The sequence below is a fragment of the Berghia stephanieae genome, chromosome 2 (genome assembly GCF_034508935.2).
Source record: "Berghia stephanieae isolate SIO BIC M18660-M18661 chromosome 2, UCSD_Bste_1.3, whole genome shotgun sequence".
In the NCBI taxonomy this organism is placed as follows: domain Eukaryota; kingdom Metazoa; phylum Mollusca; class Gastropoda; order Nudibranchia; family Aeolidiidae; genus Berghia; species Berghia stephanieae.
The window spans coordinates 95,157,166-95,171,507 of NC_088361.1; the positions used below are offsets into that span (position 1 = coordinate 95,157,166).

The 14,342-nt window shown below is 38.0% G+C and overlaps 1 protein-coding gene across 5 annotated transcripts in view; it reads right to left on the bottom strand.

Moving 5' to 3' along the window:
- Positions 1-14,342, bottom strand: part of LOC144965919 (parathyroid hormone/parathyroid hormone-related peptide receptor-like) — a 168,428-nt gene that overhangs the window by 25,050 nt on the left and 129,036 nt on the right. For all 5 annotated transcript variants that reach the window (XM_078901768.1, XM_078901770.1, XM_078901772.1 and 2 more), the window contains exon 8: positions 11,095-11,263. In XM_078901768.1, coding sequence (XP_078757894.1) covers positions 11,095-11,263 — 169 coding nt within the window. The remainder of the gene's footprint in view (positions 1-11,094; positions 11,264-14,342) is intronic.

Here is a 14,342-nt window from a genome sequence, read left to right on the forward strand (position 1 = left end):
GGACTCAACTTTGCGCCGCCGTGAGTTGATCTTGAATCCGAAACCTATCGGCCCGAAGGCAAGTGTTATAACTCTAGACCATATTCCGAATTCATTGATTTAATCAACACATTGTTTGAGATCACGGAATGCTGTTCATGCGTGTTATTCCTGTTAAATTGAATAAGATTGATTTTGTTTTGCTTTGCAGTTTGACGTGGAAGTGCCGACATCATAAAAAATGGAGATGGTTAAGGAACCGGTGGCTCTGTAATGGATAATGGAAATGTCTTCCCCTGAGATTCAAGCAATATGAAGAATGACCCGTTTTGTATCGTCTGGTATCAAACCCATTACAAATGTATCGACCGTTAGATTTATGCATTGCTTTTTGACCAGGAGACAAAGGTGGGAATAATTGCTGATATGAATATTTATGTCAATATACTTTTATTTCAAGAGTTTTCATGAAACAGTCTTCTCATATAATTTGAGCCTTAATGTAAAGTAAAATGGAAAAAGGGAGGCGAGGTTGCTCTAAAGTCAAATTCTATGAATTGTTTTTCAAAAAGCAAAGAGATCTTACATCTTACCCATTGGCAAACAGTGTTTAAGTTATTTCCAAGATTTTTTCTTTAAACATAATATGCTTTTTTATATATACTTTAATATGTTATAGCAATATATACTAGTTATTATACTAAAAAGGAATAAACAAAATTGAAAATAGCAGTTTCAAAAAAGAACAAAAATATCATACGGACCGTTTTGGACTCGAAACCGCAGCCAACAACAACAATAACAACAACAACAACACAAACAAACAAACAACAAACACGTTTCACAAGACATTTTACAAATTAACCATCAATGCTCAATGTGTATGACGAGACAGCAGGCTATAACTCAATATATTTAAGGCAGAAACAAAAGTGAGAACGACTCGGTACTCATTCTACACCTGAATGCAGTGAGATAATGTGAGTTAAGTGGACTATCAACTGGCTCAGTTTAGCGCGACCAATGGTGAGACTCGAACCAGCTACCTAACAGTTCACGCGTCCAGAGCAACACCACACGACCACAAAGCTAGACAATAATTATACGTAAGAATACCACTCCCGTACTCTGATAAGTAAACAAGTATTTAACATTTTGTACAGAAAACTCGCCTTTCTAATATCGATTCATTTAAATGACCATAATCTTGGCAAAAACTCTCAAAACTGGGACTTTGCGAGGTTTGTTTTTTTTCCCGAGAAAGACAGAATAGTAAAAGAACATGGATTCTATGGGGCTATAATATGGTCTTGTGGTATGACACTTGCCTATGGACGTGAAGGTACAAAGTTCGAATCCCGCTCTGGACGGCTCAATCTTTGAGTTCTTGGAGAAGGCTCTTTACTCATATCCTCTCACTGAACTCAGGTGTAAAATGAGTACATGGCCGTTAACAGCGTTGTCTCTGTCCGAAAAAATTGTAATATTGCCAAACAGAGGTCATGTCTCGTCCTTAGTATTAAGTGTTGCTGTTATCACGTATAGTTAAGCTTATTTTTTTAGCTTTTTTTATATGCGTAATATCCACTCAATGTGCTCAAAGCTCTTTACAAGGGGTCCCTGGCCAACAGCAACACTTAACGTGTAGGACGAGACATGACGCCTTTTAGGCGATATTACAATTTTTTGGGACAGAGACAACGATGTTAACAACCAGGTACTCATTTTACATCTGAGTACGGTGAGAGAATGTGAGTAAAGAGTCTTCTCCATGGACTCAACTTTGCGCGGAGCGAGGCTCGAACCCAGGACCTTCCGGTCCGAAAGCGAATGTCATACCACAAGGCCACATAGCCGCATAGTTGATATTGCACTATACAAATATTCAAATTTGTATGTTTGTTCTACAACGTGATATACAGAGAAATGCTATCAATCAGTAACCCACATTAAAAAAAGTATTGATATAATTTGCATATCTAATATCACAGGCCGATTCCCTGGTGGGAATAATAGTAATTCATATGGGCGGGAGATCGATCAAATTGACGAGAATTTATGCAACTAGTTGTAATCTTTGCATAACGATCGGCAATTATAATATGACATTATACAACATTTGCACAGGATATGTGAAAATTGCCCGTGAGTTCATATCATGCACGCGAGCTCTGAGAGTGTCAAGGACTATGTTAGACTATTTTTCACTCAGAAAAGTGAGTGGAGCAGGCACTTATGTTGGTAACAAAAAGATATGAAGTGAGTAGAAAAGTGCCAGAAGACAATAGAGAATAAAAAAATTTTTCGCGGCGTTGGTGGGGTTTGAACCTGCGACCTTATTGGTACGACAACTCCGCCTGGCAGGTGAGAGCGTGGCTCTACCGTGTGAGCTATCCACGAACACAAAAATATTCGTTTCAAACCCAAAGTCATTTCTAGATCCCTCTCTCACCCACTTCTTGAGACCGCCGATTCATTCACCACCATCGCGAAGTAATTTTGACCAGCAGTTAAGCTTAATAGCCAATATTCTCATCACAAACATATAACATAGAAACGATTGAGACATTGAGTATGCTCCGGTATATGGGATGAATTTTTAATTCAGAAAAGTGAGTGGAGCAGGCACTTATGTTGGTAACAACAAGATATGAAGTGAGTAGAAAAGTGCCAGAAGACAATAGAGAATAAACATTTTTTTCGCGGCGGTGGTGGGGTTTGAACCTGCGACCTTATTGGTACGACAACTCCGCCTGGCAGGTGAGAGCGTGGCTCTACCGTGTGAGCTATCCACGAACACAAAAATATTCGTTTCAAACCCAAAGTCATTTCTAGATCCCTCTCTCACCCACTTCTTGAGACCGCCGATTCGTTCACCACCATCGCGAAGTAATTTTGACCAGCAGTTAAGCTTAATAGCCAATATTCTCATCACAAACATATAACATAGAAACGATTGAGACATTGAGTATGCTCCGGTATATGGGATGAATTTTTAATTCAGAAAAGTGAGTGGAGCAGGCACTTATGTTGGTAACAACAAGATATGAAGTGAGTAGAAAAGTGCCAGAAGACAATAGAGAATAAAAATTTTTTTCGCGGCGGTGGTGGGGTTTGAACTGCTACCTTATTGGTACGACAACTCCGCCTGGCAGGTGAGAGCGTGGCTCTACCGTGTGAGCTATCCACGAACACAAAAATATTCGTTTCAAACCCAAAGTCATTTCTAGATCCCTCTCTCACCCACTTCTTGAGACCGCCGATTCGTTCACCACCATCGCGAAGTAATTTTGACCAGCAGTTAAGCTTAATAGCCAATATTCTCATCACAAACATATAACATAGAAAAAATTTTTTATTCTCTATTGTCTTCTGGCACTTTTCTACTCACTTCATATCTTGTTGTTACCAACATAAGTGCCTGCTCCACTCACTTTTCTGAATTAAAAATTCATCCCATATACCGGAGCATACTCAATGTCTCAATCGTTTCTTGTTATATGTTTGTGATGAGAATATTGGCTATTAAGCTTAACTGCTGGTCAAAATTACTTCGCGATGGTGGTGAACGAATCGGCGGTCTCAAGAAGTGGGTGAGAGAGGGATCTAGAAATGACTTTGGGTTTGAAACGAATATTTTTGTGTTCGTGGATAGCTCACACGGTAGAGCCACGCTCTCACCTGCCAGGCGGAGTTGTCGTACCAATAAGGTCGCAGGTTCAAACCCCACCACCGCCGCGAAAAATTTTTTTATTCTCTATTGTCTTCTGGCACTTTTCTACTCACTTCATATCTTGTTGTTACTATTTTTCACTGATGTCGGGAGAAAAAAAATTGTCCCGAGAGCCGAAAGATAGACTGAGGTCAATAAGCTGCCGATTTTCTGGTTTTAAATAATGGTATTATAATACCTTATTCTCATATATTATTGGGTCCCGATAGCTCAGTTGGTAGAGCACTCTCTTCACACGCAAGGGACCGAGATCGATCCCGGGTACAGTCGAGATGTTTGTTTTTTTTCTGATCCCCCTGTTCACCCAGCAGTTAATGGGTAACTAGGTCTGTTAGATCTGACAGAAAGTACTTTGCGAAGGACTAGCGTGCTATCCAAAGGATAGCAAGCAATTTCTCTTGTCGGTTTCACGCTATAGAAACCGGGATAAACTCCCACTCCATGGAAGTCATGGCCCGAAAGGACTATCTACTACTACATTTTATTCTCAGTATAATAAAATTTTAGAATAAAAAATTGTAAAATTGAATGGAATATAATACAATACATTGCACATCACATCATTTATCGTTCAAATATCACGCACAATCGTTATAACGCATATTATTTTAATATGATGAACGAAGAAGAAAGGGTTTTTTAATAATACTACATCTTCGATCTGTCAGATATCACTATTCATCTGACACGCATTTTCATATCCTACACGAAAAGATTTCAACACCATTGATGATCTTCAGGCACTGCGGACGACCGTTGAGGATCGACAACGTTGGTTAAACCTAAAGAACGATCTGGTGGAGGACGTCGAGGCGTTTCAGTCGATGACGGAGACACGAAAGGCTCTAAGTCAAGTATTTTGATAGGAACGAAGAAGAAATAGGGTATTATGATATAAAAATAGTAGGAAATAAACGCCCATTTCGTATAATTATTGTATTTAAGGCTACCCGTCACTCTCTTCTCCCCACCCCTCCGCTCAGTCCTTTGTCAAAACCAATAAAAAGAAAGTATCATTCACAGGTAACACTATGTGGAGCTTTCCCATCACTGACATTCTATGTGGGAAAAATGTATTTGTTAGTTTGTTTTTACGTGTTTTATGGCGCTTGCAATACATTTAGGTCATATCAGCGGTAGTAAAGAGGAAGAAAATAGGATAGGAAAAAGTTATAGAATTACGATTAAAGCACCCAAGAAAATGTTAGACAAAGGGGAGTTCACATAGGAAACAGATGTAGATTCCACCAGCACGCTACCCAGAAAAAAATGAATTTATTACTATGGCAAGTAAACTCAAGTATCTTTCGAATAAAATGACCCCCATAATCTTGTCAAACATTTTCAAACCTGGGACAGTATTAAAGTTAGTAATCAACGTTTTTATCATATTTGTTATTTGATGAATGAGGGTTTTCAGACCAAAACATTCCGTGTTGAATATTTTCTATTTATTTATCTTTTAAAGCTGTTATATTCATGTGTACATTCTCATAATTTGAAAGAGCGAATTTTTGTTTCTTAGAGTTCAGATGACTCGACTCTTTTAGTTCTTATCTAAACCTAGTTATTAAGAGTCACAATGGCCATAATATACCACGATGGAACGGGGTTTCTCTAACGTTAAATAGACAATGAAAATATGTATGCTAGCCTTTGGATAGGACGCTAGTCCACCGCAAAGCACTTTCCGTCATATCTAATAGACCCAACTACCTAATCACTGCCTGATGAACAAAAGTGTCAGATAGTAAGGATATCAACGTCATCCGGGATCGATCCAAGTCCCTTTGCGTCGTGAAATGAGTGCTCTACCAACTGAGCTATTGGAACTCCTGAAATTCTAAATAGTTCGATTAAAATTTATTTTTCTCCTTCAGTTCATCCCGACATGATACCCAAATCGTCTCATATTTTGCGGATTTTAAAATTGAATTATGAAATCTGACCCCGTTAAAAAGAGGTTTCATGATGCCACCAAAAACCTAGACACAAACCAACTCCTACGGCTTATAATCTGAAAAGTGCGGCTAGGTGACTGCCGGTTATAATGTGGTCTAGTGGTTTGACACTCGCTTTCGGATCGGAAGGTCCTGGGTTCGAGCTTCGCTTGGCGCATAGTTGAGTCCTTAGAAATGGTTCTTTACTGACATTCTCTCACCTACTCAGGTGTAAAATGAGTAGGCTACCTGTCCGTTAACAGTTATAATATCTCCTAACGTCATGTCTCGTTCTACATGTTTCGTGTTGCTATTAGTCAGGGACCCCTTGTAAATGGATTTGAGCACATTCAGTGGATATTGTGCTTTATAAAAGCTCACAATGATAAAAGCTCATATATACATATAAAAGATTACTCTGAAACAGTGACAGACAAAGCAAAAAAAAAATCAATACAAGAAAACAAGACAGCCAAAAATCAGCCCGCCTCGACTGGGAATCGAACCTCAGACTTTCTGATCGATCTCGTTCCTTTTGATTGTGAAGCGAGTGCGCCACCAACTGAGCTAACGGGACCCCCTAGGTTATTTAGCTGCACAAAATGGAATTAATAGTCAAAAATGTGAGACTCGAGGTTATTTAGCTGCACAAAATGGAATTAATAGTCAAAAATGTGAGACTCGAGGTTATTTAGCTGCACAAAATGGAATTAATAGTCAAAAATGTGAGACTCGAGGTTATTTAGCTGCACAAAATGGAATTAATAGTCAAAAATGTGAGATTCGAGGTTATTTAGCTGCACAAAATGGAATTAATAGTCAAAAATGTGAGACTCGAGGTTATTTAGCTGCACAAAATGGAATTAATAGTCAAAAATGTGAGACTCGAGGTTATTTAGCTGCACAAAATGGAATTAATAGTCAAAAATGTGAGACTCGAAGGCCCCGATAGACCAGTTGGTAGAGCACTAGCTTCGCATGCAAAGGTATTGAGATCAATCTCAGGTGAAGCTGAAACTTTTTTTCCGAACTTCCTATCTAGCGAAAAGTACTTTACGATAGACTAGCGTTCTATCAAAAGGATAGCAAGTAATTTCACGCTATAAAACCTGGGGCAATCTCTGGGTCGAATGACTTTGAAGGACTACTTTATATATGAGGCCTGGATTAAATCTGTATAAAAGGAAAAATCTATGTAGCTTCTTGAAAAGATACTAAATCTATATCCTCACATAACTTGTTATTTTTGCTATACAATCACTGATTGACATCTTGAACACACCTACAATATACCGTTTTCAGACGGTGGGTCACATTTTCGAAGCACGCCACAGAGGAAACCCGATAAGGAACATAATATTTGACAATTTGATTACAAAAGAAAAGGGGAAAAATAGATGACTGGCTAAAGGAAACTAGGATTGTCATTTTCTGACAGATGACAACCACCGCACTTTTTATGTCAAATTGACATTTTGTTATGACTGAGAAGGTGTGGCTATGTGGTCTTATAGTATGACACTCGCCTTCTGATTGGAAGGTCCAGCGTTCGTGTCAGAGCGGCGCATAGTTCAATTCCTCGAAAAGGCTCTTAACTCACATCCTCTCATCGTACTCGGGTGTAAAATGAGTACCTGATCTGAGCGTTATCAGTAACACCTTTATCAGATAAAAATTGTAATTTCGCCTAACAGGAATAATTCTCGTCCTTCATGTTGGCTGGGGACCCTTGTAAAGCGTTTTGATGAGTACGTTTGTGGATATTGCTCAATATAAATGCGCAAGTTTGTTGTTGTTACTTTTTATTTTTTTTTTGTTGTTGTTGTTGTTTTTGTTTTTTTTTTGTTTCCTTTTTAAGGTCAGTTTCAAACCTGTTTAGTCTTCATCATAAATGTGACAAATACTCTAAAATCGGTATATTGATATAATAATACTAATCAGATATCGGAAAAGTGAGTGGAGCAGGCACTTATGTTGGTAACAACAAGATATGAAGTGAGTAGAAAAGTGCCAGAAGACAATAGAGAATAAAAAAAATTTTCGCGGCGGTGGTGGGGTTTGAACCTGCGACCTTATTGGTACGACAACTCCGCCTGGCAGGTGAGAGCGTGGCTCTACCGTGTGAGCTATCCACGAACACATAAAATATTCGTCTCAAACCCAAAAAATTTTTATTCTCTATTGTCTTCTGGCACGTTTCTACTCACTTCATATCTTGTTGTTACCAACATAAGTGCCTGCTCCACTCACTTTTCTGAATTAAAAATTCACCCCATACACCGGAGCATACTCAATGTCTCAATCGTTTCTATGTTATATGTTTGTGATGAGAATATTGGCTATTAAGCTTAACTGCTGGTCAAAATTACTTCGCGATGGTGGTGAACGAATCGGCGGTCTCAAGAAGTGGGTGAGAGGGATCTAGAAATGACTTTGGGTTTGAAACGAATATTTTATGTGTTCGTGGATAGCTCACACAATAGAGCCACGCTCTCACCTGCCAGGCGGAGTTGTCGTACCAATAAGGTCGCAGGTTCAAACCCCACCACCGCCGCGAAAAAAATTTTTATTCTCTATTGTCTTCTGGCACTTTTCTACTCACTTCATATCTTGTTGTAATCAGATATCGCCAACATAACTCAAATAAAAGAGCTCTGCTGTAGACTACACCACTCCCTATCAATGTAAAGAATTCAGTCCTTTTTGCCCCACATACAATAAGAGGTATGGAATTCCCAGTTGGACAACTTAAGAAAACTTCTGACACGTATGATATATCAACATGTCTAAAGAAAACATAATATCTGTCACAAGGCATAATTATTGTGAGAGCCATAACCTAACATCGTCTCACACCACACAATTGTTGGTCTTCAAATAGTAATAAACAAAAAGATAAAAATATTTATATATATATATATATATATATATATATATATATATATATATATATATATATATATATATATATATATATATACGTGTATATAACTTAAAAACCAGATATATAATTTTCATTTTGGTTTATATATATATATATATGTCTGTTTTTATTGTTTCTTTTCTTCTTTTTCGTGGAAGAGCCAAAACGTTCCGTGTTTGGTATTTTGTTCATTTTTGAATCTGTTACACTCACTCTGTTTATTACTAGTTTTTCTTTTACAAAAAGGGTCATTTTAATCGATTGATAGTTGAAGGACGAGATTTCTGACCAGATTTTATATACGTGCTATTTTAAAATACGACTTCATTATTTCAGGATGAGTCGGGTGTTAAGAATTGTATTTTATGCCGGACTAAGGAGAATTTGAAGTAAAATGAAAGAGTTCAGAAAGATGTAAAAACCTTTTGTGTATTTTAATATATTTTTAATCTAAACCCTCTTAATTCAAATATTTTGACAGGGAAGATTTGTTTCTACCTAATTGTGACCCAACGCCTCGAAGCGGTATTAAGTCGGGATTTGGAAAATGAAGAAAACCGGTTTTAAAGTGGAAATGGTCAAAATGATCAAATTTCAGTTTTTGGTTGTTTCGTAAACTACGATCATTTTTCTACATGAAAACATAATAATTCAACACAAGATTGACGATAAGTTATATATATTTAAAGTTAAAAAAGCAACTATCAGTGAAATATTCAAAACAAGAATTGACTTTCTCTCAGAGAGCACCATTTCCAAGGCTGCACTTGCCAATAATAGCTAATAGCAAATACTTTGACCTCAAACTTTAGCCTCGTTGGTTTTTAAAGTTCGTGTTGCTCTACTTATAACTTGATGCACTTTTAGCACTCTCTCTCTCTCTCTCTCTCTCTCTCTCTCTCTCTCTCTCTCTCACACACACACACACACACACACACACACACACACAATACAACCACCACCACCACCGTATCTTCATCACGACCACTACTACTACAATCACCACGACCATCGCATCATCACTGCCACTACTACTTCAACCACCACCACCACATCATTCTCACTACTACTACAACCACCACCACCACATAATCATCACTACCACTACTACTACAACCACCACCACCACATCATCACTACTACTACAACCACTACCACTACTACAACCACAGTCACCACCACCACCACCACATCATCATCACTACCACTACTACTACTACAACAGCCATTATGACATCATCATCACTACTACTACTACTACTACTACTACTACTACTACAACCACCAACACAACATCATCCTCACTACCATCATTATGTTTTGGGGCTTTTCTTCAATTGAAATAAGGAAACTTTGGGGTTGTATTTGGTAATGTGCTCATATATCAGAAAATATTTGTAATCAGTTATCTATTTCGATCTATACAATATGTAAACACAATACCAAATATCATCCCAATTCCCTTTTTGTGTGTGCGGAAATTCCTCGTACGGCATTGAAATTCCTCCGAGTGGAGTCTGAAATTCCTGTGAGTGAAATTGAAAATTGGCGTCTCTGCAAATTTTACTATTCTCGTCAAATTTTCAATGCCCGTATCTGAGGAGTTATCTTTGCCCCATTGATTTGATTATGTGTGAAAACGGTGCCTCACTTCAAAGTCGATTTTCTCAAAACTTGGTTTTTACACTCTCCCTACATCAAACGGTCATAGTTGGGCAATGAATAATCAGGATTTTATAAATTTGGAATCAAAATTTTAAGCATAATATAAGCTATGATTGGGTACCAAAAACCCAAAATTGAAAAATCCGACTTAATACCGTTTTGAGGCGGAGGGTCACAATTGAGCCGATTGACACAAGAGATTAATCCCCCCCCCCCCCCCCCCCCCCCCCTGCCAAAAAAAAATAATAAAAAAATAAAATAGCATTCTTAATGAACACGTAGTTTTGGCATTTTTAGAGAAAATCAATCAGGCAATCGTGTTCTAATCTTCATACGACAATTCGAAACTTTAAACTGTTAATTCCATCAATCTTTCATGAGGTGCTAAGACTGTCTATTCAGGTCATTACGTTGGTCACATAATATATTTTCAGGTCTGATATCCGTACATAGTTATCGGCTTAATTTAACATTGTTATGGTGGAAAATATTTACTTTGGGTTGAGAATAGTGAGACTAAATAAGCGTTCGGGTTATCCGACGTATATTATAATATATGAGGATTTGTGTATGACACTCGTATTCAGTCTCTGGTTCGATTCTTGCTCTAAGTACCCTCAAAGTTGAGTCCTTGGAAAAGGCTGTTTATTCAAATTAATTCTCTTGCCGAGGTCCGGTTAAAATGAATACCTGGCATGTGAAAAAACAAGCTATTACACCGCCTTATAAGTGTTATGTTTCGTCCTACTTGCTAAGTGTTGCCGTTGGCTTGAAGCGGATATTGATCTACGTAAAAGAAGGTTCAAATGTTTACATAAAAATATAAACAAACAAAAACACTGGTCGAGACTTACCGTTCCTTCCGGGTTGAGGACATACACACCATCCTCAATCTCTATGACGTCACCAGGAAGCCCAATATGGTCGACAAGCAGATTGTCTTTCAAAAATGACAAGAGGGCTCGGAGTGCAAAGGCCATGAAGAGATGGAGGTGGATTGTGTTCCGTGGGCAATGCAGTCTCCTGGCGTGGGAAAGAGGAGATTTGGTTATATGTTGATGGTGGTGATGGCGTTGGTAGTGGTGATAGTGGTAGTCTTGTTCTTGTTGAGTATACATATTGGAATATTTCAGATCTCTGCTTTGTTTTAAAATAGCGTCATTTTCAAAACATATTTTTTCATCTTTTTGTCAAGCTAAGTGCACATATTAGCAGGTTTGATATCCCAACGCATTTACGGGCTTGAATTAACAATGTTGTTGTTAATAAACAATATCTTTCGTTTAGTTGACAATAACGAACCCATAACAAATTGGGTTATCAGACCTGCAAATAAGTAAACGTCAGTTTTAAGAATGGAAGAGAAAAAATAAAAACGATATATCTGTGACTTTTATACGTAAGAGACAACAAGTAGAACGGAGGCAAGTAGGTTAATATAAATGGAACGATATATAGAGATAGGTGGCAGAGATTGTGGAGGACGAAAAAAGATAGACAATGGGAGAGGGAGATAGAAAGATAGAAAGACAGAGTAGCAAGAGAATGAGATATGGCGTGAAAGAGGGTCGGTTGTTAAGGGGATAGATGGTGAGGAGATAGAGATCACCAAAGATAGATCGATAGAAGATAGATAGAAATATAGATAAATAGATATATGGATAGATATATAGATAGATAGATAGATAGATAGATAGATAGATAGATAGATAGATAGATAGATAGGTAGGTAGTAGGCAGATAGACTGATTGTTATAGATAGATAGAAGCAGAGAGGGGGGGGGCAGACAGGAGACACACACAGACAGACACAGAGAGAGAGAGAGAGAGAGAGAGAGAGAGAGAGAGAGAGAGAGAGAGGGGGGGGGGGGGGGATTTCTGTCATTATGATGAGGAAGCATTTCATCATTCTAAATCATCTCACTGCCATAAAATTGTTAATCAACGACGCTGTCAAAGAGGACAGAATGAATTACGAATGGGTTTGAACTGCGGTGTAATAATAATTTCGGAGTTGATAATACTATTCGTTATGTAGAAGAGAGCGACTCAGATATTTATTGGTGTTCTACAGTAATGAGAATACTTTTTCTACAGGGTTGTTTTGACCTAAAAACGTGTATATCATATAATATTTTTTATTACCCTTTGTCTTTTTAAAAATTAAAATAGTGATAGTGTTCAATATAAACGAGTAATTATGTACAGCTCTGGTAACCTAGATTTGTACTGTGGAATAGAAAAACTATCAAACCAATACGATGTGTCCTCAATTCCAGGAGTGTTAAAACAAGTCCATAATTTCCTCCTTTATCTGACCTGAATATGTCCACTTAGGATGTCTATCACGAATTTGTGTGTAATGAAATAGAAAAGGAGGGAGGTGTGAGGGAAATATTTAAATAGATAGATAGATAGATAGATAGATAGATAGATAGAGAGAGAGAGAGAGAAAGACAGAGAGAGAGAGATATGAAGCAGGGAGACATGAATAGAGAGAAACATACCATTAGAGAGAAAGAGAGAAGAGAGAGAAAGAGAGAGAGAAGAGAAGAGAGAGAAGGAGAGAGGGAGAGAGAGTGAGAGAGAGAGTGAGAGAGAGTGAGAGAGAGAGAGATGAAGATGAAGACAATGAGAGAAAAAGCGTGTGTGTGCGTGTGTGTGTGTGTGGGTGTGTGTTAGTGTGTGTGTGTGAGAGAGAGATAGATAGATAGATAGATAGATAGAGAGAGAGAGAGAGAGAGAGAGAGAGAGAGAGAGAGAGAGAGAGCGAATTAAACATCTCATGATTTCTTCGATTGTATCACCAAACACCATGATGAAATGGTTGAGTAAATTTAGTATAGCATTGATGCCAGCGGGCAACGGGTTCGAGCCCCGCTGTTTGCATCTTTAAGATAGAAATGTAGCCCATACTGGTTAGTCAATGGAGCTGCATCGCGGCAGTTGCCTTGGTTACCTCGGTTTCATTTTGTCTTTTGCGAGATTAACCCTAAAGACAAATCAGTATTATATCATGTTTCTTATTAAACCTGAGATTAACCCTAAAGACGAATCAGTATTATATCATGTTTATTATTAAACCTGAGATTAACCCTAAAGACAAATCAGTATTATATCATGTTTCTTATTAAACCTGAGATTAACCCTAAAGACGAATCAGTATTATATCATGTCTATTATTAAACCTTAAGTACTCCTTCAGTGTGAAAGTGAAGAATGAGACAGTTACTGTTTCTGGGATATGTGTGAAGAAGAGACGGAATAGAAAAGTTGGTAACATCTGGGATGATCGAAGGAAAGAGAGCTAGAGGAAGACAAAGAATGACATCTTTAAATAACCTAAGAATAGCCAAAAGTGATTTTAAAACAACGCAGAGTTCATGCGCATCGCAGAGTAACGTGATACGTGAAGTTAGCTGACCGGCAGCGTGCTCAAGAGTACTAACCACGATGGATGATGATGAGTATTTCAGAGCCATGATGGAAAAGAAAGGAATCCTTTTAGAGCCATGAGACTCATGGATCCAAGTTTATCCCGGTTTCTATAGCGTAAAACGGACAATAGCAATTTCTTGCTACCTTTGGATAGGACGCTAGACTATCACAGAGTACTTTCCACCAGCTCCGACAGAACCAGCTATCCAATCACTGCTGGGTTAACAGGGGAGGGGCACTGAAAAAATATCGAATGAACCAGGGATCTATCTTGGTCATTTTGCGTGTGAAGTGAGTTCTCTACCAACTGAGCTATTATATGAAAATTAACATAATCTTTGTTTGAACGCGAAGCAGGCATTCAATATTCATTAGCGAATAACAGTTCTATTGTGTTGGTGTCGTAGGCCTGTGAAAAACATACAAACTGGGCAGTCCCCGTTGAGTTGATACTTGCATGGAAATCTTTTATTATAGAGAAAATTGTCGCTACAAATTCTTCAAAAAAACGAATGGTATAAAATATTTACTTTTTAAAAATATCAAGTGTGTGTGTACAAAGTGTGAAGGAGGCGATAAAGGCAAAAGGAACTGAATGTTAAGTCATTGGAAAATGTTAATGTGTGGCGCCATTGTTACTTTCGATTCGAGAAGCCGGTTTTTA